The 27,731-nt window shown below is 40.0% G+C and overlaps 1 protein-coding gene across 1 annotated transcript in view; it reads right to left on the bottom strand.

The window, feature by feature from the left end:
• alk (ALK receptor tyrosine kinase) overlaps window positions 1-27,731 on the bottom strand; it is a 256,323-nt gene that overhangs the window by 26,754 nt on the left and 201,838 nt on the right. Inside the window, exons 6-11 of the mRNA XM_031579809.2 lie at window positions 19,119-19,250; window positions 14,043-14,177; window positions 13,315-13,418; window positions 11,572-11,744; window positions 9,906-9,991; window positions 2,327-2,443 (exon numbers count right to left, since the gene is read on the bottom strand). Coding sequence (XP_031435669.2) covers window positions 2,327-2,443; window positions 9,906-9,991; window positions 11,572-11,744; window positions 13,315-13,418; window positions 14,043-14,177; window positions 19,119-19,250 — 747 coding nt within the window. The remainder of the gene's footprint in view (window positions 1-2,326; window positions 2,444-9,905; window positions 9,992-11,571; window positions 11,745-13,314; window positions 13,419-14,042; window positions 14,178-19,118; window positions 19,251-27,731) is intronic.

Genomic DNA, 27,731 nt, shown 5'->3' with positions numbered 1-27,731 from the left:
CACACACACACACACACACACACACACACACACACACACACACACACACACACACACACACACACACACTCATAGACACACACACGCGTTTTTTACGCATCTCGAAATCTATAAGACATTCAGTCAAAACTGTCATCATAGGAAATACATTACAGTTGAAATACCAGAATCAAAGACAGCGTTTACATTTTCTTTATTTACATCGACATAGGTGCCTTAGATGCTATATCATTCATTTCCATAAGACTGTGCTACAGAAGAAATTACTGGAGGCTAATGTTTGCTACACTTGTTTTTCCGCTAACAGAGTGGCATGTCATTATTCAGGTTACACTGGCGACGCTTGCTCTCTGTTGTAATGAGATGCTGAGAAACGGCATTCATTTCATATAAAAAAGGAGACTCAAGGACAAACTCCAGATTTGGGTGTTTAGATTAAGTTGATTTTGTTACTTTGTAAAATAATCTCATCCATGAAACGGACATTTTGGAAGGCAAATGACTCTCTTGGATATACTCAGAGTGTGCTGTCTGAGAAGCCATATTGTACATTGTTTTAACATTAGCTTTTATTTCCAAATGTAATGCAGAAATGGAAAACAAAAGAGTTGCCTGAAATGAGGATGGTAAATGGTGGTAAATGAGCCTTGGAAGACTTACAGAACTCATTAGGAGCTTTACAATGTGCTGTCGCATTGAACTTCAGTGTGCCAGGCTGCATACAACACAGAGTCTGCCTTTGGCAGCTGCCTCATTGTTAAGTGACGTAGGAGGCAATTGACTGAAAGAGTGTCAATTATAAGATACAAAATTATGACGTTTGAATAATTAGTGGCTGACTGAAGTAGTAACATATTCTCCTCTCTCTCTGTGGGAAATGGTGGGTCAGTGGGCCCATCTAACAGTGGTCATGTTCTCTCACAGCTGCGGAGAGATGAGTCAGCACAATGAAGGCAATTTGGGATGCCCAGATGCAGCCCTGTAGAATACAATGAAATGGTAGAATAGAGGAAATCAATACTTTGTGGCCTGAGAAGATTAAAAAGAGAGAGCGAGCGAGAGAGAGAGAGAAAGAGAAATAATGGGGGGTGTGGGGGGTGGAAGACTGAGACAGATTGTCCATCTAAATGGTAAGAATGAACCTAGAATTTGTAGGTTCAGCGCTCATTTGCCAGTAACTGTCTGCCAACCAAACCACATCAAATAAGGTTTTTTTTTAGCATTGGGCAGCGAGTATAATCAGTATCTCCACTACTGCATGAAATGACATGGTATCTGTCCAGACAACAGTCCAACCGACAGTCGTCGCCATGTGACACAACTGCACTTAGGTGATAAGGGAAACATACTACACTTTTTAATAGTGGAAAACATGGTCATAGACAATGAAAGGACTACACTGTTATTGCATTTACATGCCAGGGAAGCACAAGTACAGGGGATTAGATTGTCTAAGAGATGACCCCCATACAATTAGTGTCCCATGATGCAGTGGAGGATGCAAAATGCATTCTTTTATGCCTGTGGCAAGGAATAAATTAGTGAAGTTTTGGAGGATGCAAAGCACATTGGTGTAGGCGTCTTGCAGAAAACAAGTCATGACAAATAGAAGATTAAGCAGTCACTGAGATTTATCAGGGTAGGAAAAACTCGAGGAGGTTGGGTGTCACAAAACATCATAGCTGCTGCAGGCAGGAATACAAGATATTGATTAATGCAATTACCATGTCTTGCAACCAATCTTTGCAACAAAAGCCTGGCGGGGTTTGTCAATGCCTGAATGAATGCTAGCCTCCTAATGGCTGGTTCACTTGCCTGACTGCATGTATTTAGCTTTGTCAAACCCTTCATCAGTAGTGCTGCCTGCATAATAAAAGTGTATTTGCCCTTCTACAGATACGGTATGATATCATTCCCTGTTCCTAAGAACTCAAGATGAACTTTTAATGGGAAGATCAAAGAGAATTCCTTCTGGCACAAATGACATTTAAATTAGAGTTCAATGTTATAAACCGGATAACTGGCCTTTCTGCAACCTTTGATTCAATATGAAGCCAAGTGAAGAAATTCCTGGTGAATCAAGCCAGCAGATGGCAGACTTTCTTTTCCTTCAATTATACCACATGAGAAAAAACTGTGTGTGTCCGTGCGTGCGTGCATGCGTGCGTGCGTGCGTGCGTGCGTGCGTGCGTGCTTTGTGTGTGTCTTTGTGTCTGTTTCATTCTCCGTAATAACTCTAGCTCCCCAATACTCACACACAGACACAGCGACACACATCAAAACTCTAGGTTGTTCCTCTGTTACAGCCAGAAATATAACTACTCACAGTCCTCTGGAAAGATCATCCCATCTTCTGGAAAGGCGGGCATGGTGGTCTCATCAGACGGTTGGCTCACAGTCATTGTAGGGGTGCTTGTCACCACTGGTGTAAACTCTCCATTTGCTGTAGATTGAAGAACAAGCATGACATTACCCTCTGCTGATTCATGCTCTAGTTGCCTCTCATCACACATGTAGAATTACAGGTCTCTGGTGGTGAATTAAAGCACTACCCGAATAGCTTCATGATGCAGAAAATTAAGATAGAATAATTATTTTAAAACTGTCAAATGAAATCCCCCCCCGATCCACCTGGAAATTCATCCAGATGGTGGAAAAGCATGTTTCCCCTTTCCCTATTTTCAGTGTGAGGGCATCTTAAGACCCACCTGAGGAATGATAAGGTGTTTTATACGCTTCTCTCATGAGGAAACTCTCTATCATCAGCAAGATTATTTCAGTTGTATGGTGGAGAGGAATACAAATGAAAAACATTACAAGGATTTAAGTAACTAACATTCACTAAATATTCAGAGGCACCAACTGCCATTTCTTTGAAGTCAGTCTGGAGGTACCCTACTTTCCTTCACATTACATACTTTGTTGACGTACTCAACTAAAACAATTACTTCAACGTGTAAACACTGACTGCAGAGTGATGGAGATAATTACCAAAAACTGTTAATAACTTTAGAATATATGAATCAAGTGCCTTGAATTAATAATAACCTTATATGCTTTTCTTTCAACAGGAACATGGCTTTTCTGTGTTCCTGTGTATATGTTTAACTTTGATTAACTGGCGCCACTTATTGTTTTCTGGGAAGATACAAGAAGCTCAGTCGAGAACTTTGTTTTGACTGTGATGTTAAACATTTATGGCGTCAGTATTAGATAAATCTTAAGTATATAACCCTTGTGGTTTGTGAGTGAAATTGATTCACTTTCAGCCTTGTGCTGGGAGTGAGCCCGATTGCAATTGTTGTTTGTCTAATAAATATACTTATATGCAACTCCGGAGTCCTGAGGTAACAAGGGTGAATTTTCACCTAACACAGAGCTTTCAAGATTGGACCTTGTGAGTTTGCTCTGGCCAAGAGTTGAGTTGAAGAGGTTGTGAGGGGTAGACTGGGTCAGAACACCTGTGTCTAGACAACATACGACAAAGATCAAATGTCCACAGGGTTAGTGTTGATGTGTGATGGGCTCTGTCTGCTTTTTAGAGGAGATTTTAGAGAGTAGTAATAATCTATCCAACATTTGTGATTTATTGATGACTTGCAGCTGGGGCTAGAAACATTCACATTTCCAGCTGAATCATAGCTACCTTTGCAGAACAATGAGTTATAGACATGTCCTGCTTTAGTGTTGTAGAGATGTTCTGAGTTAAGAGATGGGGGGGGGGGGATTAAAATTGCTCTCACGCTCTTTGTGACTTCACTAACGGACATGAGAAAAGGCTAGATGAGACTCCAGACTAGGTGAGGTCTGTGGGGGAAATGGTAGATGGGCTGTGGAAGGTGATTGGGGAAAACATCAGCGGACCGCCGCTCCTACGAAAAGTGAATCATCACATAATGACAATTCAATTACCCTCTTTGTGATTCCTTCCACTGAAATTGTTGTCCATATTGAGGTAGAGTATTTAAAAATGTTAGGAATATAAAAAAAAAAAAACTTCTGCAAGTAAGCAAAATATTTTGCACTCATTCGGAAGTCATGGTGTTCTGATAATTGACACTCATGGTTGCTTACTGTAGCATTTCAGGGTGCATGGCTGCTTCCTTCTACAGAGCAATCATCCACTGACATTTCCTGCTCAACTGGTCGGGAGAAATTATAACATGTCTCATACCAAGTGCTGTTAGTCTAACAAATTGTTCTATATTCTCTACAAAACATATGGAAATGCCAAAGCCATCAAGTAAGATGATATACAAATGAGAAGGGCAAAAATAATAAATTTTTATATGCATGAATCTTATCCAACAAAGTATTTGTTTTTCTATGTGTGGCTATAATTTGATTCAATTTTAATCATTACTTGTGCTGGATGTCGACAGAATATATTTTATTAACAGATGCTCACTAGAAGGATGCAAGTCTTGTAATTTAGAGTTTAATCCTGGATTTGTGAATGCATTTAACCTTCACATTTAACCTTCACATTTAACCATCCACTCCGAACTAGTGACGGGGCAACCTGGGCCACGGGGCAATTGTGGCAACCGTGGTATTAGTGCGGGATAGTGGACTTCATAGGATCCAGGTACCAGAAAAGAATGCACCTTGAGGTGTATGCACCATCTTGGCTGGTATTATTTCTGCTTCCTGAATGTCTTTCCCTATTAGCAATATCAAAAGCACTTTATATTACCTTATATAGTCCACCCTCTCCACTATCTATCCCATTACTACTACTGTTTGCAGATACCTAAATAAGATCTGTTATTCCAAGGTTCTCTCACTGAAATTATTCTATGGATCTCTCTATCTTGTACTGTATGCTAATTTCCGGTATTTTTAACCGGTTTCTTAAGAAAGATTTTCTAAGGCATATGAGAGGTAAAGTACCCAATGGGAAATGGTGGTGGTGGGGTATTTGGGTGGCCTGGTGTTTTGTCCAACAAAACTGAAATGTTCTTGAAATAAAGCAATTTAGCTCATTGAGATTTTTAACAGAAACTTTCAAACTAAATGATCAGAAAACACACAATGCCTTTGGTTAATTGCCAATTACCTTAACCATGACAAAAACACATTACGTGTGTTTAAGGTTTTTGACAATTATGATCTCCAGCTTTATAGATTGACACGTATCAAGTACATAACAAATTAACTTGAAGAGGCGACAAATTCCACTTTTGATTGACATGACAGGACAGATGTTGATTACTTATGCATTTTAGAAGTCAAACGCAAACCCTTGGAACTCCCTTCGGAACCCTATAGAGGCCTGAACACTCTCAGTTTCCATATTTACACTCCGTCAAAGCCAGTATAATCCAGTAAAGATTTAAAATAAGGTAAAGGATCTCTCTGAGACCCCCCCTTCTGCACTTCAATGCACTAAGACAGATGGTTGTGCATTCCACCAGTGCTGAAGGAGTCATGAGACAACTGCATGTTTCTTAATTATGGTGACAAGCCACATGAGCCCTGCCATTGTTTCACTTGCCAGCTTCCCCGAAAAGACAGATCATCCCTTTCCCCCCCCACACAATGCTCCTCTGACAATATGGGGCATTGTGAAAAATGCTACCTCTCATCTCCAACTCTTAAATCATCTTCTAAAAACACTCCCGCCAAAGTATCTCCCCTAGCACTGAGAACCGGCATAATCCATCAAACTCTAGCGATGCCTGTTAGCGTCAACTAGTCTCTGTAGTATGTGAGTTCAGAAGTGGCGAAGTTCCATCTCTCTCAAGTTGTGAAGCCTTGGGACAAGGTGACACTAAAGAGACACTAGCCGTATAGAAGATTGTAAACATTTTGTAATTCACAGTTCTTTATGTGGTATCTGTTTAAAAAAAAAAAATTATTAATTTAAATATGTTTCCCAAGGTCAATGTATCCAAACAACTTCTTGTTGCCATCGTAGGCGTAATATCTCTTGAAAGACAAATGTCACTCTCTAGCACAGTACATACATTTTAAATCTGCTACCGACACTGTGGCCAATTATGTTGAGGCTAAAAACGTCAGTATGATAATCTGCAGCACCGAATATCATACAGATATGATGACAGAAATGTATCAATATAGAATATTATGCTGAAGTACACATAAAACGAATACAAAACGAAATAAAATAATTCGATGTCAGTGTCATTATACGCTCATCATTGCTCATAATGTCTTTATTTTTTTATTTACGTCACACAACACTTTGTTTTCGATAGAACATTTGATGTCGTTACAAAAAGGCTAAGAGGACCAGCATGCTGCTCACCTAACAGCCCTGACAGTTATGGCGATGTAACTGCATGCCGAAAATAACACCAGGCCAGAAATACATTTCCGCTGTGAAACTCCAAACAAGAAGAAAACTTTTCCTTTCTACTCTCTCCTTAAAATCAGTGTCAAACTTTTCTTCTCAATAAGGTGATCAGTGAGAAGCCATTTGTATTCCATTGCAGTCGAGGTGCGACTGGGTGCTGGAGGCCAGTGCTGTGGCCAGATCTGCTGTCAGTATCTGTTAATGGGGGTGTCAAACACAACCGAATTCTGCTGCAATGGGAGAAGTGGCCTTGTTATCCATACACAGCATGTGTAGGTTATATGAGGCTCTGCTCTGAATGGAAAGGGATGACCGGCTCATACAAACTAGTCCAACACCAACACTTGCACAAGAAAAATATTTGTGGACACACTTGCCTACACAGACTACAAATTCTAAGTACAACTGCTGCAATTAACCACACAAATCATGTATACCACTACGCCAACTTAAAGTATAGACCGCAGGACAAGAGACTTCTTACTGTTTAAATGGTATTACATGTCAAACAGTCGAGAGCCAGATATACAGCTCACAGCACGGCAGCTCAGGCTTTATTACAATTTATTGTCTGAGTATATTGCTCCTAGTGTGCAGATTTTTCATCTTTATATCCTAATACGCCCAAAGTAGTCATGATACTATTCATTTCAATAATTCAATATCAAGAATGTGTCCACTATCATCTGCCACACTGACGACAAGCACATACACAATGGCCAAAGATGACCAAGACTGGATCCATCATGCTAATTATTATTATCCACATAATTATATATTATAATAGCAAGGTTATAGGTAATGCCAAAATGTATCTTTTATTTTAATTTAGTATTTTTGGGTCTGAACTACAGGTAACAGTAATACCTACATAAAAGAAATGCTACAAAAGTAACTTGCAAATTAACTTGGACACGATTACTTTCTGAAAGTATCTGATTAGGGGTTCAGTCATCAAACACCAAACAGGAAGCCATGATGACCAGTGAGTAATAAGGTTTAACCCTGTTACCATGACTAAAGGTGGAAAATCCATTTTCATTTTCTGCTTTTGTAAGATCCCATTGTCATTACTAATCCTCAATTACAGCATCAGGGTCTAATGGTGCACGTTTCAATGAGTATGGAACAGTTGAAAGCCTGAGCACAGGAAAATCTCCTCTGAGACTGAATGACCCACCACAGAAAGTTCTGTGAAATACATAACAGTAATCTAGATAGATTGAGGGAACATACAGTGGGGGTGCAGCAAACGTTGTTTCGTAAAATGGCCATTCATTTGTAAAAGACTAAGGAAAGACTACTGAATGTTTTTTTCAGTCCAGAAACTCTTTGTTAGTTCTTATATTCACAGCACACATGCAACTCATTAAAATGGCCACTGCAACTGTGCAACAAGTATAATTATTACCATCATCATTACTTTCATAGCTGTCTCGAACTCTCACTCTAGATTTTTGCTCATTCATTAGCTCAGGAAGTAAAATGACAATAGTGGCGACGGCAGTGGTGGGGGACTGTAAAAGGTATAATTGTTCATTTCTAATTAGCATAACATCATCAGTGGACTCTTTCCAACCCTTCCAATTAGTGTGTCGTTCAATATGCCTCTTTGAGAAAACTGAGAGTGGACTGATTTCTTGCCTAAGCTTCCTTTGGGCTACGAATCACCATTTTGAATATAGAATATCGATGTAATAAGGCAGTTGTAATACAGGGGCAGGGCAGTTCTTGCTTTGCTTCCACCAGTCATTTATGGTATGAAAGTCTTAAATGGGGAAGTTTTCCATCTCAGGGTTATCTATTTCAAGGCTGCTGTGGGGCTCTGTGCATGAACTTGGCAAACTGGTATGCCACAAAGAGGGTCACTTTAGTAGATGCTTATACACTTTTGAAGGCCATGTCCAAAATATTGATTTGGGGGAGTAATTATTCTAGCTGAATAATGAATGAATGAATTTATTTAAATAACTATGAAAAGAATATATGATTAAGGACTGCTTGTATATTGGTAAAATATAGTACGTAAACTTAATTTTCTTGGTGTGGTATATGGTTTATCTTGGCTGTGTCAGGAGTCCATTTGAAACAACAAACTCTGATAACTTCAAGTAGTCTGTCTCTAATCTGGTTTAACTTTAAAGGAAAATACTCTGATGGTTATAGGCTTGCTACATGGTCAATACGTGTTACCACACAAGTACAGTTCAATTGGCATTCAACTCTGTTGGCCAACAATTATTAAATGATAAAATAATGTCATATCTGTGGTATACCACCTGCTCATTAGATAATGTATCTGCAACTTGCATTGTACAAACCACAACCTCAGGCATGGGAATCAGCACGTGTGCTACCTGACAAGCAGGCTAAACCCATGGGCACTGTTGCCAGCACAATGTGACAGTTCTGGGTATTTCAACGCTCTGGGCAATATCCCTGGTATTAGTTCTTTAGAGGTTCTGGATGAACTGAATGAAATTAAAAGAATGATGAATACACATGATTTTACCCACCCCCATGAAAATATTTTTTGGGTACTGAGGGTAAAATAAAATAAAATAAAGAATTGGTGAAGTGATTTTAAAGGAATGTTTTCTTGGCTTGAAAAAGCAATCCATTTTGTACCATCTTGACCCACACTTATCATGAACCCTATAGAATCTATAGGGTTCATAATAAGTGTGGATCAAACATCTCTGAGCTTGAAGGCATGTGCTTTACCAATGTACTGTAAGCTAATGACAATGACCTCTAGCCTCCTGGCTCGTGTGCATATTTAAACTTTTATAACATCTGCCATATATATTTTTTTACCAGAGGGGTGCATCAAATATCAAATATACACATTTCTTGGGGCTGTCAATTTTTTATGCTATTAATTTTTTTCAGAAGTGAAATAATCATCTACAGATAAAGTGATGCACACCGCCAGGTGGGTGGCGGCCATTGCTGCGTGACACTATTGCTATAACAACCGTTGCTAAAATGTTGTGGCGCCAATCACGTGGAGGCCTAAAAATGAAATCAGAAGTACTTAAGGAGGAGATTTGGATTTGGAGTGGGGTCCTGAAGCTCATTCTCACTCTGCGAATAAATGGGCTTAGCCACTCTAATCCAATCCGTTTGCATTAATGATCTCAACTTCTGTTCTGCAGGCGCCACAGCATTTGTTGTATGAGCATCCTGAACTCTGGGAATCATTCTGAGGAGTCTGCCGGATGTGTTTACCATTCTGCTCTCAACTCTGATAGAGGACCAAAGTTGAGCCAGCTTCTGGCTTTATCTCTTGTTACTGGAGTGTCATTACTGACATAACAGCTGAATCACCATATGAATTAAACAGGGAATGGTACTTGCTTCAATGTGGAATTCATTCTCACTCAAATACAAGTTTTCATTAAAATAATTCATTTTCCTTTGCAGCCTTTACTGGAAAGTACAGTGAAAGGCTCCCGTAACTAAGTAACACGATCTGATGGAAAGTATCATCAAAGTTGGATCCTTAAACTTCAAGGATGAAGATGGTGTTTTCCCATGTATCAATGACTTAGGGAGTAAGCAACACACTGAGTATTATACTTACAAGACAGAAAACAGTCCATGCTAAGGGATAGATTGTCCACTGCAAAGGTCGTTGCAGTTCCAGAGGTGCTGAACTGCAACCAAAACCTGAAGAAAGAGGGAGAGAGAGAGAGAGAGAGAGAGAGAGAGAGAAAGATGGGGAGAAAGAGAGAGAGAACTCAGTGTGCTGTTCCATAGGCTATATATATGCAATTATATACGTCTCTGCCGAGTGCTCAATTACCTTTATTAGCAATATGTCATGGCAATTAAGAATCGTGTCTTTCATGTGGTAATATGTTTGGTATCATCTTGATGCACGGGGTGACTGAGTGCGTTTAGTGTTGAAGCTGAACTTTCTCCAGTTTGGATTCAGTCATATTTTACGGAAAGTATTAAGCTCCGTTTTACATTCCTCCATTTTAAAAACCAAGTTGTTGATTGGGGCAGGGCATTCCAGTGCATGAGGTCAGTGTAACCCATTCCGACATTAATGGCTGTGAGTACTAATTCAGAATAATCAAGACATAAAAAAAGAAAAGAAGAAGAAAAAACAGAAAGTGAGGTTATAAAATTTTAATCTACTCTCTACAGAGTAGGATTAGCAACACCAGCTACAAAGGAAGAAGTCTAATAAGACACATCAAGATGAAACAGTCTGGTGCTCTTCCACTGTCTCCTCAAGCTCACAAGTCAAGAGCCAAAGTTAATTGAAGGGAAAAAGTGGATGAATGCATAACCCTCCTCTGCTTTAAGAGGCAGTGATGCAAAGACAGAGGAACTAAGAAACACTAAAGGCCCATGGTACAAGCTTAGCCCCACAGGGATTCATTAAGATCTGAGTGAGAATGCGGGTTTAGCTCGCAAAAATGGAATGTAAATGGGAAAAGTATCAGCATTTGGCAAGAGATAGAGAAGACCAGTTCTCCAATAAGGCTTCTTCAAGGGCTGGAGAATCAACTGTGCCATTTACTTTGCTTCTTGAATAGAAAAGTCTTTATTTGTGTTCTTGTGTACAACACCAACATTCCTCTTCAGCAAGTAATCGGGAAGAAACACTTAATTTGTACTTGCATTTTTGACCAAGCAGAAATAAAGTACATGAAAAATGTTTAATTGGACAGGTTTTGAAGAAAATGTTATGTACATCTGTTAGATTAATATAAACATACTCTTGTGCTCACCACTTGTGCTCACCACCTAATGGTTATATTGGCAAATGGGCCAAACTGCAACGGTAGACTTGTTTAATTACAATTTCAGGACCATAAAGTCACCAAGTGGAAACTACAGAGGTACAGGTAGGAACTGGGTTACCGTGCAATGCATGTTTGTAAAAAATATGCATCTATTGCTGCTCCCAATTCTGTGTACCAATGTGATGATTTGAAATTATCTTTAATTATAAAGTCTGGTTTTGCTTTTTGTTTGTAACCCTCTTTGCTAACAACATAGGTGCACTGACAAAGCAAATAAAACACTTAATTAAGCCATACCTATGGTTGTATATGGTTGTATAACTGCACCATGGAACTATGCTTTTTTTCTGTGGCAAAGCATGTTTAGGTTAAATCAGACCCTATTTTAGACTCATCTTTAAGACTTTATGTTTATTTAAATCAGAATCAGACTTTGAATTATTGTGATTCTTATAGTCTGCATCGAGGCTTTGTAAATCGGATCCTTACCAGTCAGCCAGTCCGTAGAGGGGGACAGTAACGAGTTGCCAGCTTCCATGTTGTACCTTGGGTTCACTGCTGGACTGCCATTTTGTTTTCCATCCTTCGGGTACTGTGCTATTCTCCAGCAAGGACAAATTAAGCACGGCATTCTGGATTCCACCGCACATCCAGAACCGAAGCTAAAGAGTGCAGAACGGATTAAAACCAAACCGAACTGAACAGAAGAGAGAAGAACTGAATCACTGCACGGTATAGTAGTTCCTCTTTGCTTCCCATATGGTTATTTTTATATGGTAAGCAAATAGTATGAGTGGCATGGAATATTTGATGGACAGCAAAAACTCCAAAACAATGTGGTTTGCTACAATAACACAATTAGAGGAAGATTTATCCTTATCTTGTGTCCTCAAGATGCTCTTGTGTGGGATCCTGTACACAAACGTCCTAAAGATAATAAGCTAATTGTCTCATTTCAAAAGATAATTATGTGTGTGACCAAGATAAAAATAACAATATTTTATAATAATATAACAATATTTTTTTTTCTGGTCTTTGGAGGCTTCATAGAACTCTCCTCTGAACCAGCAACAGTGTTGAGATGAGGACTGGGGGAGGCAGAAGGCTTGAAGTGCTAATCTGGAATCATGACTGCTGCTCTGGGCAAGTGCCAGGCTGATACTGCTGTGAGCCGTGCCCTCACATCACCCTGGGCACAGTCCGTGGCAGAGAAGGCCTCTGCTTTACATCTAGCAGGGGCCGCCACTCAAGCTGCATGCCTGCTTTCTCTCTCTCTCTCTCTCTCTCTCTCTCTCTCTCTCTCTTTCTTTCTTTCTTTCCCTTACAAACCTAATATTCTTCTACCATTTCTGTCTTTCTTAGTTCCATGCAGCTTTTTTCTTCACACTGCCCCCTTCCCAGAACACCCACACACAATCGATTTTTCTTTCTATCTTCCCTCTAGCAACATTGTCTCACTTTCTAACCATTACCCCACAACCGGTCACTCTTTCCCTCTTATTTTATCTGGCTAGCCTTTCCCCTCGGGCCCAAAATCTCTCACCTCTCATTTTTCCCAACTAAACTGGCATATGCAGCAAAGGAATGGGTCTGCGTACACGCAAAGATCCACAAATGCATCAAAGGCAGTCAGATTATACAGTATCTTACAAGAGATTTTCTATAGGCAAAGGGCACTGACCCACTCTAATCATAGACAGGAGTTCATTATTTTTAGATAAATTACATGTGTTATTGATCAATTGCTACAGTATTGTGTGTATTTTCTGCCCTCACTAATATTGGCCTATCTATGGTCACCACATAAATATAAATAAGATAATATTAACCTGAACTAAAGTATACACGCTCCTTCATCCTGAAACAAAATGTAATCCTATTAGCAAAATGGAATTATGAGATGTTCCTTTTGACCATTCAGTGATTGCAATTAGCTGTGTGCGTTTGCTCATTGGTGTTTTTCTCCCATTTCTCCCTACATATATGTAGCACCCTAGTACATCAAGTGTTGTATGTGCTATGCATATATAACGCTGTGTGACAACATTATTTTGTATGTGCCTGGAAGATAAGTGTGTTTGCTTTAAATGGGGTGCTTTGAAGCTCACCCTTCCAGAGTGCCAAGAGAATTGACTACTAGAAGAGAAAGGAAAGGGATTGTGTGTGCCTTGTTTTTGAGTTTTGAGTGTGTTTGCTCATTTAGCCAGAAGAACAAGAGGAAACTGCTCTCACCGAGCACATGGCATTCCGGAGAGGTGGTGAGAAAAAGGGACTCCGTAGCAATGCTGTTCCTCTCTGACCTTTGGGATGACTATTATCCACCATCAACACAGCCCCTGAAGGAGTGCAAGGTACACACAAGCAAACACAAACATACATAAGAAATCTGTACAGAAACAAAAACATACTAAGACGTTTGTGTCCAGATACTTTACACCACTTTGGGCTTGGCAAATTCTAACAAGATCAGAAATCAGTATGATACATGTTTTGCTGTGGAGAATCACACTTTAGTGATGTTTTTTCCTTGTCTGGCACTAACATTCCTAATATTTTTACAGAATTCTGTGAATGTCTTATGTCTTTCCTGTAGAGTTCAGAACTTGTATAATTAGCCCTGATCCAAATAATATTGAAAAAGCATTGGATCAACTAAACAATGAGGGCTCTGATTGGTTAACCTCAAATAAAATGATGATGATCTTCACTATTGAGAGTGTAATACTAATATGAGATATAATCTGATGATCTTCACTATCGAGAGTGTAAAACTAATATGAGATATAATCTGATGATCTTCACTATTGAGAGTGTAAAACTAATATGAGATATAATCTGAGATATGATCTGACAGTGCCAGGCTAGGTTTCCCCCCTAAATGAAAATTGTTTGTCTGATTGTTGTCACATAGAGTAACACCAAACAAAGATTTAGTTCCGAAAAGGCTTTGTTTAGGATACCTGAGGATGGACAGCTGGGTCTGAGACCCTTGGGCAAAGACGACTGAGACCTCCAGGATGGGCCTTTGCCTGCTATGGTCTGCCAACCACAAAGACCATCTTCAAAAGAGCAGTAGCTGCCATTAAGGAATTGACCTGAGGATCATGAAGGAACAAAGAGAGGGGACAATAGTGCAACAGCAATCATAACTATAGCTTTGGCAACAGAGAGAGAGAGAGAGAAAGGGAAGTGGTAAAGAAGAACAGAGAATGAGAGAGAGTGTGTGAGAAGGAGAGAGTATGCGTAAGGGAGAGAGTAAAAAAAGACTAAGAGAGACACACAATATGGGCTGAAGACTTGATCCCTGGGCTTTGGGTGAGTTTCAGGGCTGAAGAGAAGGAGCTTTACACTTCAGAAGGAGATGAAGTGGTGAGAGGGGGAGGAGAGTGTAAGAGCAAATGAAGGAGAGACTCTAGGAGCAGCGAAAAGAAGAGTGGGAAAGAGAAGGAAAAGGCTCACAAGGGAATTCTAGTAATACAGCCCATTGCAGGCAGCAGATCCTTTGCACTCTTTGCACTTTTGTACTGAAACCACCTAAGCCTAATCAGAGCCACACACCAATGGAATACATTCAACCCTTCCAAGGTTTCCACGGCCTGGCCTGTATTTATGAAACGTGCCACTCTACGAGGAGGATCCCTGCTCCGTACGTTATACTTGCAAAGCTGGTTGCCAGGGGATAAGGATCGCACAGTCCCACATGTGCCTGATCTGTAGGAATGTGTACTAGCTTAATTGCTTTCAATGGCAACCCTCAAGCAGTGATGGCCTTATTTTATCAAAATCCTCCCTGAATGCACACTGAGTAATTGATAGGGAAATATGAAATTTGACTTTAATCAAGTATGTATGTGTGACGGGTGGAAGGGGTTGCCCTTAGCAGGTGTACAGCCAGTCACCTGATTGTGCCTGGCGCACGGGACGTGACGTTACACGGGAGCTCACAGTGACCCGCACTTCCTATTTGTTTTAAATGCCATTCACGCGGCAAACGCAGCATGTTTGGTTTGGCTCTGTCGGTGGTGAATAATAAGCACAATACGGATCTGCTTGTTCGTTGGAATATAACGCCAGTAGGATTGTGAAGTGTTGCCTCTAACAGACGAACAGGTAACTCATTGTTTTCACTGTTGTGTATGCCGTGGCATGAGACGCGTTGCAAAACATCTAATTAGCAACTGCGTTTGTTGTAGTTTTCACACCTACAACGCATTTGGAACACTGGCGTCTTAACATCGCATGCGGGACTTTATGAGGTATTTGGAATACATTTTAAAAGAACCAGTCTTTATATTAAATTGCTCAATGTTTACTGTATATAATGAATTGTTTTTAATGAATTGTGAATTGAATGTTTACTGTGTACAATGAATTGTGAAATGGCTACAATGAATTGTGATTTGAATATTTACTGTGTATAATGATTATAGCTCTTTGTCCTTTGGTTCTAGGAACACTGTATATCACTGTTTTTCCCATAGCTAATTTATGATAAGACAAGCACTTGTATTGAGCTACTAGCCTGCATAGTGTTGCTGTAAAACCACCTTCCGTTTACTTGTTTGTTGTCTTGGCGAGTTTTACTTTCTTTCTGTTTTATTCCTTTGGGTCAGTCGTAGCTGGGGCTATCATAGAGGGGAGTCCTTATCCGCTTGCAACTTGTGTGTGCTGTGCAACGCCCGCTATTAGGGGCCGTAGTGGGAAGTGTGTGATTTGTGGTGTAGTGGATAGCCATTGTGACTTGCCGTTGGTGTGGTGTGTAGTGGTCTAGTATCAAGATTGGCTACTTGATACAAACTCTTTAGTTAGTCTTACCTCTAGGGTGGGCTTTAGCCGCGACTGACCTACTCTTAACCTCGCCCTTAAATGTCTGCCCTGAACAGGGCTGTACTTCTTTCCTTTTATGATTTGGATTATCAGTGAATACCATACCGTCATTATCAATTATAGGCATTTGTCTAGTCTCATTTACACTGTCTGCCTTGTGTAGATAAACCATCTAAACCATCAGTTACTTATTAAAGATATATTTATTGTGGTACACAGTCTCCTCCACTCATTCATTCCTTTGGAAGTAAGAACCGGAACACAGGGGAATAGTGACCTTGGTGAGGTTACATTTGTGTGTTAATCATATGCCTTTGTTTGCTGAAACATGACTTTTCTGTTTCTGTATATCTTTGATTCTTTAGTGCTGACGGTTCTAACTCTGTGTATGTGCTTAAAAGTGTACCTTCTGTGTGTGTGTGTGTAAGCAAGGACTGATAAGAAGAACGAGTAGTCTTCTTTTCTGCCTTGCTGTTGCATTACGTTGCAAAAGCATAGTAAGATGACCTCGGACGTCAGAGACCCACCACGTGGTTATCCCTGCTGTTTTGGCGTCAGAGAACGCTAACTGCTTTCTATATAAACCTTGTGTGATGTGTTTTATTTTGCTTCTCTCTCATCTGCTGCAGTCTGGGAATGAGCCCGGGCTTTCTCTCTCTCTCTCTCTCTCTCTGAGAGTGGGCCCGTGCCTCTCTCTGGCCTGCCAGGACGTGGGTGAGCCCGACAAGCTTGTTGTTTTTGTTGAATAAATATACTTGTATGCAACTCCGAAACCCTGAGGTAACTTGAGTGAATTTTCACCTAACAGTAATTCTTGAGGAAGGTTGTAACAGTGGCAATTATAACATGTATGTTTGAAGGGGTAAAGTAAAACTTATGGCATTATTATTTAAATCAAAATAGTGGTGGATAAGCGTTTCAAAATGCCAGTGATCTAGTCTCTACTCTACTCTCCCTCAACACAACACTGTATGTTTTCTTAATCCGGTGCGTGTCTTTCTCTCAGAAATATTTTGTGATCAAGCTTATTGTACTTATTGCAAAAGTGGCTATTTCACTTGCTAGCTAACATTAGCATCTCTGGCTGTACAGTTGCTGGTTGCAAAACGCATCAGCTAGCGCCAACTGATTGTGTCGGGGACAGTTTTGGTTCATAGACTTAGACTGATATCACTGGGAATAGTATTTTTTCAAGAACCCCCTTAAAATAAACACTACATGTATAATTTTATAATTATTTTAGAAATCTGTTAAGAAATGATTTTACTCTTCTATTGTTGTTGATAGAGGAAAACATCTTGGTAGTTATGATACTTATTTCACTGTGTTAAGATGCCATGATCACCGAGCGTCTCTTTTTCTCTTTCTGTTCCCTCTCTCAAATAGGCATCAGTGGCCACAAATGAAACCCGATTTAATTTTGTGCCCGTCATTGATCCATGAACCATTTGTTAAGGAGAGAAGCTGCAGTCATCTACAGAGGTGAGATGGAGGGAGTAAGGAGAAAAATGATAGCCATTAGCCATGGGAGTGTAAACATATCGACCCAGCCACCATCAAACTTCAGGGGTGGAGGACAGCCTCAATGAGGACCCAGAGTAGGGGGACAAGGATGTATGTGTGTGTGCTTTGTGTGTGTTTGCAGTGAGTACGCAATTGTGTGAGTCTGTGTATGTTTGTGTGAGTCTGTGTATATTTGTGTGTGTAACAGAAAGAGAGAGCGCAACAGAGAGGGAGAGAGATGGGTGAAAAAGATGATACAGGTACTGCTTCAAATATTTTCTTTGATGTAGATATGTGACATAGAGTGCTTTGTTTGTGGCTTGGACTGGTTTTATTCCAAACTCAACAAGTCAATGACTTGTGAATGCATAAGCAAGCAATAAGTAAGGGATCATAAAGAATAGGTCATTAGGAATGGCTAATCACAAATGTTGAAAATGAGGGCGGTGATGAGAAGAAGAGCAGTGGGGTGGCGATAGCTTCACAAACAGCAGGTGGCACAGAGACGACAGAGCAGAAACAGAAAGGAAGAAAGAGGGGAAGGAGGGAGAGAGAAAACATCAGAAGAAGAAGAATGGGAGAAAGGAATAGGAAGGTGTGATAGAAGGAGGAGGCACGAGGGAGGAACCCAAGAGACATATTGATTTAGAAAATGACTGAGAATTATGTAGAAAGATTGTAATATATAGGGCATCAGCCATTGGATCTGTCATCGATTTCTTTTGAAAGAGATAGCTCATAAAGTCATGTGTGAGAGATCGAAACTAGGCAATTAGATCTAATGAGTATTTGGATTATCCACTTATTCACGAGAGACGTCACCTTCCTTGTCAAGCATAAGGAGTCTTCTCTCAAGTGAATAAGACTTTCTAACTCAGATCAGCAGATTAGAACAAGACTTTCTAACTCAGATTAGCATGTTTTCATCAAACTACTGTTTTTGGACTGATCAATGGAAACTCACAGAAAAGTGTCTACACATGTCCAAGTTAAAAAGAACTATAATGTTGATATTGAAGCCTGTATGTGCTTATTCACATATAAGTCACTATGGATAACAGTGTCTGCAAAATGAGTAACCTAAATGTAAATGAGACCACATTTAAGAATCCACTCTAATGTATTAGCACTGTGGATGAGGACAGAAGGTTAATGGACTAAGCATTAAACCTTGCTTCCTGCACTTTGTAAACACAGACAGAGACACAGACAGACAAGCTGACAGACACCCACAACCCCCCCCCCCCCCCCCCCCCCCCCACACACACACACACAAACAAACAAACACAGCTTGTTGTTACTGATAGTGTAGCTTTGATAGCTAATATATGAATAATATGACCACCAATATGGTATTTGAGTTCCTTACTATGTACAGGGTGAAGTTCAGCCATGTAACCTCTAATCCCCTCTGCAATCATGCATTAGTCATACATAAAGCCTTCATTTCCAAACATTTGGAAACAAATTGCAGGTGACTTGAAATATTCAGTATTTATGTAAGTACTGCTGTATACCCCTATGTATGTACATCACACAACATAAACTTATAAACCAGAAGAAAACTTCATAAGAAATCTAAAAGCTCCATAAGCGGGAGCGATGTTATTTCTCAGCCATGGTTGTGTGACAGGAGAAGCCTTAAGGACATCCCAGTAAGCCCCATAGTATCCCTAGTCCATGTGCCCCATACACGTCATACTCACGGCATGAGCTGCCCTCGTCATCACCCCGTGGGCAGTCCACCCTGAAGTCACACAGCTGCTCTAGTGTGATCTCTGGTCCTCCTTGGCAGCGGTAGCGTCCCTGGAGCGTGATGTGCATGCTAAGGGATGAATCTGCAGACAGAGAAGAAGAAGTCGATGAAGAAGATGATGATGATGATGATGATACTACTACTACTACTACTAATAATAATAATAATAAAATAAACAACTGGTTATTTATGAAAGAGGGATAGGGATGTGCACTGACTGACTGACACGACTAATGCATTGTGAGGATATATACCTTAGGTTTATTATCTTACTAGTACCTCTAAAGCATGTGCACAAAGTTATTCATAAAGGCCGCTGATGGAGATCATTTCCAAACACTGTTAATGACTTAAGAATAGAATAATCAGGTGCCTTGTATTATTAATTACCTTATATGAATCATGTACTTATGTAAGCAGGAACATGGCTTTTCTGTGTTTCTGCGTGTGTGTAACTTAGAATATTAGGTGCCACTTAGTCTGCATATGTACAAGAGCATGTTTAGACCAGAGGTGATAAGAAGGGTCGAACTGTGCTTCTTCCGACCTTGTGCTAACTTCCATCCTTGCCTCGGACGTCAGAAATCCACCACGTGGTTATCCCTGCTGAAAGCTAAACTTCTGTCTATATAAACCTTGTGCGATGTGTTTAATATTGCTTCACTTTCAGCCTTGTGCTGGGAGTGAGCCCGATTGCAATTGTTGTTTGTCTAATAAATATACTTATATGCAGCTCCGGAGTCCTGAGGTAACTAGGGTGAATTTTCACCTAACAGCCTCTAATAATTTACTCTTACCTTTTGCCAAGGTGGTAAGGTTAATATAAAGGTAGTGGTTCTAAATTCTAATTGATGAATGGTATTCAATTACTACTCTTTTAGTAGCTTTTTAAATGAAAGATGTTAAAACCTTAAAGATAGCCATTTTTAAGCTGTTTAAAATGTTTTCATCACATTCAATGTCAGAGCAGCAAAAAACTACCCACAGGTGATCCAGTCCAAATAGAATGCTTGGATAAAAAGTGTCTTCTTCCCTGTTTCCAACTGCTCAGGACAACAGTGATAAATCACCAAATCAGACAGCTTAATCACATGTTATTTGCATACCATACGTTACCACAGCTCAGAGCAGACAGTGCAAAAACAAAGGCCTTCATGGCTCAGGTGGCAAAACTGGATTTCATTGAGACTAATATCCAAGGTCACCTGATAGCATCAATGGGACTATAGAGATACTGTCTGGATTTTGCATATCTATGCAAATCACAGTACAGCATAACTAGGCTGGCTCCCTGAAGGAGGAGGAAAAATGAATTGTTCGCTTTGACATCATTTTCAGATCATGATGAAGAGAGAACAGTGTCACACACACACACACACACTTTTACTTTATTCAACAACAACAACAAAAAAAAGATTTTATCTTTGGAAATCGCTGCCTGCCATTTTCTCTTAATCAAAATGACTCAAGCCAGATTTCAGCAAGTAAAAGCATTGCTTTAGGGATTCTGAAGACTCCTGAGTCTAGCTAAAGTTTGCTCCCTCAGATATCAGCCACATCAGAGGGAGTATGCAGTAAAAAGAAAGAATAAACACTGTAAAACGGATCTAGGTTTGAACTAAGCAGTAAAGCTGATTGGAGCAAACCCAGACCAACCCATGATGGGATTGGGTTTCTCAGGGTGACTGATTATATTTCCCCCCCCCCCCCTATATAATACATACATACAATGCATGTAGTCTCCTCTCACTTCCCTTATGAACTCTCTCTCCTCCATGGACCATTTTATTGGCAAAATGAGTTTGCAGAAGGAGTGCCATTTCTTTGATAACTTTCTTGGATTTCTCTGATATGTCTTCCCATATGGTTGGTCATACAAGTCTTCAAAATCACGTTCCTCTCATTCCTATTGTGGATAGCTCTTTAACTTTCCAGTGACAGATTGCCGCTCATTTACATGAAGTGAGCTAGAAACACCAGCTCATGTAATCACCATGGTAATTAATGTCCCTGTTTCACAGCTCAGCATGGTGCGCATGGGTAAAGAGTCTCCTAATGGCCTTTTTAATCGTAGCACGGAGAAAGAAGAAGGAAAGAAAGACAAAAACAAACAAAAAGAGAGATGCTGAAAACCAACAAGCTGATTCCACTTGAGTGACGGGACTGCTGAGAAGGATGTGATTTATTATGCAGACATGCTTGATCGTGTATGTTAATAAACACTGTTTACATATGCTTATGTATTTGTGCTTGTGTGCGTGTTTGTCTGTTTGTGTGTGATTTTATGTAAGTGGGTGTACCTGTGCGTGTGTATATGTGTATAAGTGAGTGATCTAATAATTTGTGTGTTAAGGCAGAAGACTTGTTGGCTCTTGGTGTGAGGGATGGATTGAAGTCACTGGTAATAAATACACCACATGAATCATTAAGACAAATCATAGACGTTGAATTGAAGGGACCATGGTTGGCTGGAGACTATTATGGTCTCTGAGTGATAGATATCCACAAGAAATGTTTAACTGTCACCATTCCATTGAAAAATAGCTAGAAGGCTGAGGATCTGTTCCAGGTGCTACTATATTTACTATTTCCAGCATGGAGTCAAAGTCTGGCTGCATGACAACCACTGATGAATTAATTTGACGTGTTACTAGAAATGAAAAAAGGGTTTCTTTTAATCACATTACAGGTGGATCTTCAAAGATGAATTTGAAACAGGGTGAAAGTAGCAAAGACTGTTTGCAATATCTCTGAAATGATTCAAGTTAAATGTGCAGGGTCATTTACAATACATTTCACAAATGTCATGAGTGGAACCCTTCAGTGTCTGTTGGGCCGTAACAGCAGTCCATAACAAAAATTGGCAATTGAGGCGTTTTGCATGAAACAAGTTTAGGATGATGAGGAAGTGATTGTTTTGGGATTTGACTATAGATACAGATAAAGATACTAACAATAGTGACAAAAACTTTGAACTGAAGAGACAGTTAAATGCACACAGATATGATGGTCCTACCTGGATCTGTCTTTCTCATGGTGGCAATTTGCAGAAAAGTATGTGGTCTTGAATGTGTGTGATCATATAAGGGGTTTATAATCAAATACACATCGTAGTGTTTGTATAGTGACATCAGCTAAATCAAATTCAACATAACATGCTGGGTATCAAAGGCTTCATCCAAACACAAACTTCCATCACTTTGATGGTCTTTGACTCAGTCCACATCTATTTGGTAATCACTTATCTCATCGTAACATTAAAAGTTTTCCTTCCTGTGACCTTTAACATTTTCCTTCCTCTAAGTCTGTTATGCTTCCTTAATTTTCATATCCTTTACAAGCCATTCATTTCCCTGTGCAACAATGTCCAAAGTCCATTCCTATATCACCTCTCTCTGGCTTCAATTCAAGTTGTTTTTCTGTGATGTGGCATACACAAACAATTGAAGAAAAAGCTTATTTCACCCAACCAAACACCATGGCTAAACAACTCCTGTCATGTAGAATTTCAAAACCAAGAGGAACTGAAGAAGACTTCCTCCAGATTAAACTCTATGGTCACTATGGACCTTTGACAGGACAAGGGCCCTCTATTTAGGAATTCGATTAATTGTGGTGTGTCATGCTTGAGAACAGGATCTTCTTGTCATCCACCGTTGTCAAACTATAACTTACTTCAAAATGGCAGTTTGTGTGTGTGCTTGTGTGTGGGGTGTATGTGATGTGGGAGTAACTGAAAAAAAAATAAAAGGTTTCAGTGTTACACTTCATGTTTCTGTTCTGTTCAACGTGCCCCTTCATAAAAGGGATTAGCTTGACAAAGAAAAAGAAAATACAAAAAGTGTGTAGTGAGACACTTCTTGCATATGATCATATTTAAATGTGGTAATATACTTTTCAGTTTTTTATGCTATCTTCAGCACTGGGGCACCTCCATGGCTGAGGTAGACTAAGATAAGACCAAGAGAGCTGCATGAAATGTGATGTGCAGGAAGAGTGCCGAGAGCCATTGATATCAAACGGAGTAAGAGACGGGTTTTCAGTGGGGCTTCTATCCAACTTATGCTTCACAACAGCACCAAAGTGCTTTGATCCATGGTGGCCTGGGCATTGAAGTTCCTTTCTTTACTTTGGAGATCCACAGGGTCATATCACAGTATGGAGTTGGGCTCTTTCAAAGGTGATTTGGAATACAATTTCTCCAAAAATGGACAGAGGCTTTCTAAAATATATGGATGATTCAAAGCAAATCTGCAATGTTTCATTCAGTGTGGAGAAGATTTGTTTCTAAAGATGTTTGTCTGCCTAAAGATGTCATTAAAATAAATGTGACCGTACACCTAAATATCACACACAGAAATACTGGTTACTGTATAAGCAAAATGGTTTTATGTCATACACCATCAGTGTGATTTGTATGAGATGAATTTCAGTTTGATATGGAAGCTTTTGAGAAAACAGTGAACTGTACGTATATATGTATGTACGTATGTATGTATGTATGTATGTATGTATGTATGTATGTATGACTAAAATTGACAGATTTTATGGTGTTTGACAAGTGACTTGCCATGTGGATTTTTTTGACATTGACCCTGATACCAGTCCTGGTTATTCCTATGTCTCATGGCAGCTCATATGGGATGCCATGTTTTAGGCACTGGAGACCTTTGTGCTGTCAGTTCTACAAACACGACCCCAAACCACTGAGGAAGTCTTTCCTCACCAACACGTAAGACCCACAGCCATGATCTGCTAATGGTAATGTGTTTGTATGTATGGGGTGTATTACTCGTAGGTAAGAAGGGCAGACTGTTAGTGGTAAGGCCTCAGGGCAAGAAGCACTGAGAGATGAGTCTGGGGATTAGCATTTCAATCCCTACGCAAGGAGTGTGATACTGAGCAGCCTAGCAGAGGTTGTACGCGCTGTTAATTGAATCTAAATCATCTTATGAAGAAAGAAATGCTACAGAGAAGATGGTATGACATACAACAGCTGTACAAAGACAGGAAATCACACTGACATTCAAGACCACCAACTGATTAATAATTTAACAAGCTTTGTCCTCCTTTTGTTTCAGCATGCCATACACATGCACCTTAGCAACTCTCTCCCCCTCTTCCTCACACACACACATCCACCCAGCCAACCCCACAAACAAACGTACATGCACCGCTGGAGATTGTGTACATTATATGTCAAGCTAATTAATATGGATAGTAGTGGTGAGTTAACAGTGTTTACAATGGCTGGGAAAAACAGGAACAGGCCAATTACTCCAACCTCAATGATAATCCATTATAATGAATGTATGGGCTTTAATTGAATATGTCATCTCTGCAGTCATCCAACAGTAAAGAGGTAGGGGAAAGGAGAATTGTGAAATAATATATTCACAAAATGAGCTAAAATATAGTATGACATAAGACACACAAATATGAGCTAGCTAGGTCAGTTAAACATGGCATGCCTCAAAAGAAGACATGCATTGCTAATTAAAATGCTGTATTAATGCTTAACCTTCATAAATACACATAATCCATTTGTCAGTGCACACAACACACTTGCAGCTGCCTGGGAAAAACAAATAGTTGCAAATGGCCAGAGAAATGGCCATGTTTCATGAATGCTGTGTGGTCACCAGCTTGAGGAGGCTGGATGTTGTTTGAAAGTCACTTCTAATGACAGTTCATCAGGGCCGAAGATTTAGACAATACATTTGTAAACATCACTGGCTGGCAAGCATAGGTTATGCTAACAGCTCCCGCCCAGTAGCAACCAGATGGCTTGAGTGATGGAACCTATCTGGTCTCAAGTGGAATGACTGAGTGGAAGCACAACTAATGCCTACACATACACCACCTCTCCCATCACTGCCACCTCTCCACACTTACCTTCCTACTCCCTTCCCAATTCACACACAGCTCATTTCACTCAAGGCTCCTACACGGCAGAAATGATTGATGGGCTGGAGAAACACTGACAATACCGGGTGGCTAAATGTAGCTGGTACACTCCGATGCAGTGCAGCAACAGCAGTTAGGGAAATGGGCAGGGGAACAAGAGGCTGAAATCCTTGCTGGACTGGACCGCTTGCAATAAGTGAGTTCATAAATCAAATCTTACATATATTGGAGGGAGCTGTGTGTGATGCATTGCTTACAATAAAAGTATATCTTTCAGACTATAGAATCATTTATAAAAAACATTGTCAAAAAACTACCCTAATCAACATCATATAAGCATCACTTCCAGCAATGTACTTACTGAAAAAATAAATGTTTCTTTTTACATAGGCGAAAGCTGATTTTTTTTTTTTTTCTCAAAGGTTCTGATTAATTCATAAATCAGGTCTTTCCCTTCCACCTGCTGATTGGCTTGGTGTGTGGTGTGCCTTGGCATCCTCTGATGGCAGGAGGCACATTGAAATTGGGAGCCTGAATTGCTCTCAGTCTCATCTGTATGCAAGCATGCACCCGCTGTTGTCGCTGAGCTGCCACGAGTGATGTGCAGTACATTCATGCCTGACGTGTTGAAGTTGAGACTCAAATAGATATGTCAAGAAGAGACGGGTCTGTTTGTTGTTGGACTGGTCTGTCTCAGTCTTTTGCCCTTTGTGACATCGGGTTATGAGTAGATTCATATGGAACTTTCCTAATTTTGACACAAAGAACTGCAATAACAAAACATTATTTGTGGTTTCTTAACACCTAGCCATCAGACAGATGTTAAGATCCTGTGTTGTGTTCAAAACTGCCTGGCAAACATTGTGTGAGGAAGCAGCAAATTAACTGAAACTAAGCTCTTGATTCAAACTGTGTTTTAAATTGTTTATTTTATCTAACGGAAAGTGTTGTGATCAGTTTAAGTGGGCTCCATGAATAAGAGACAACTACAAAAGGAGAATGCCTTGATTTTTCAGAAGGGCATCTCTTGCCAACATTCTGCCTCCACATGTCGCAGGAAAGAAAACAGCAAATGACCAAAGCAGGCAAAACTGTCTCTCTCCAGGCCAAGAAAACTGAAATGGTGCAACTTAGAGTCTGCTAATACAGATAAAAGATTGTCTGGTTACTCATAGAAACAAGGGCACCGACTAAATATACAATTATAATGGGCAGAGTGATTTCCAGACTGTGTTTTTCTAATTGCCTAATTATCTATCCAGCAGCATGTTGGATTCTTCAGAAAAATACTAGACTTGTTGGGTCAATATAAAACATTGGAAGACCCATACATATCCATATGATACAACCACATCCACTAAAACATACACACGCACACGCACGTGCGCACACACACACACACACACACACACACACACACATTTGATATCCATCAAACGGTCCCGTTGTATAGCAGGAAATTTGAGCAAAGGCGACAGGTGGGGTGACCCTGCTGCTTTCTGTTGTTGAGAGGCCAGGGGGATTAATGCAGAGAACAGGGGTTAGACAGACACGCTCAGGTACACACTGTGTGAACCTGCCTTTGTCAACTAAATGCCACACAAACAATTGGAGACCTGTCTCTGGATTTGCATAACAAGTAGTAAGTCGCTCCAAACTCGCACTTCATTGCCATTTGAGGCATCGAGAGCAGGGGAGAAATATGAAATTCTGTTTGTGTATATTTGTGTGTGTGTGTGTGTGTGTGTGTGAGTGAGTGATAAAGAAAGAGAGAGAGAAAGTGAGAAAGAGAGAGAGAGGAAGGGAGCTTGTACAGCATTATGTGTGATTCTGCTAGGGTCTTTTGCCAAATGTAATTTCTTTGGAAGTTAAAACAGATAGATTAAGACACAGGATCTGTTCATACATACAGCTGGTCAATAGCAAAAAAAAGCCTTTGCTTCGGATGTCGGCAATATTCACAAAAACAAAACAAAACAAGATTTAATCTTCACAGTAATACCACCAATGAAGGAAGAGAGATTTTTTTTTTCAAAATGTGCTAAACAATGCATGTGAGATTTAATATGAACACAGAGTTTATCCAGCCCTTTCCCAGATAATACCAGAGAGATTGGATAGGGCTGAGGGGGAGACTGTGAATACTTCAATAACTATCTTTACTGGTTATGCTTTCATCATTCTCATCAAGTCTTGTAAACACAGCCACAATTGCCCGTGCTGGGCTGAACCATACACAATAATACGAAAAATGATCAAGGGAAGGCAGCAATCACTGTTACCTTCTACTGCAGTCAAAGTTAAATCACAGCAACCAGAAATTGCAGACCATCCATTCTACCAGCAGCCTGATAATTACGGTTTGGCTGTGTTTACATTGATCTGTACTTGACTGACCCCACAGTAAGCTTGTTTTCCATTTTCTTTTTAAAAAAGCAATTCAGCGTACTTCTGAATTCACCCTTGGTACTTGCTGTATTTCAATTGCATTTTACACACTTTTTTATCTCTGGGGTGACATAACCGACAGCTATACTGAGTAACTATAACCAATCATACAACAATGAATCCACATATAATGACTCTGAAAGGATGATCATAAAAGGAGATTGCATAATATTCAGTCCCTTTGAAATGTCATGAGGGAATTGCTTGT

The sequence above is a fragment of the Clupea harengus genome, chromosome 14 (assembly GCF_900700415.2).
Source record: "Clupea harengus chromosome 14, Ch_v2.0.2, whole genome shotgun sequence".
In the NCBI taxonomy this organism is placed as follows: domain Eukaryota; kingdom Metazoa; phylum Chordata; class Actinopteri; order Clupeiformes; family Clupeidae; genus Clupea; species Clupea harengus.
Note: the sequence above shows the minus strand (reverse complement) of the source record. Positions and strands in the feature narration are given on the sequence as shown.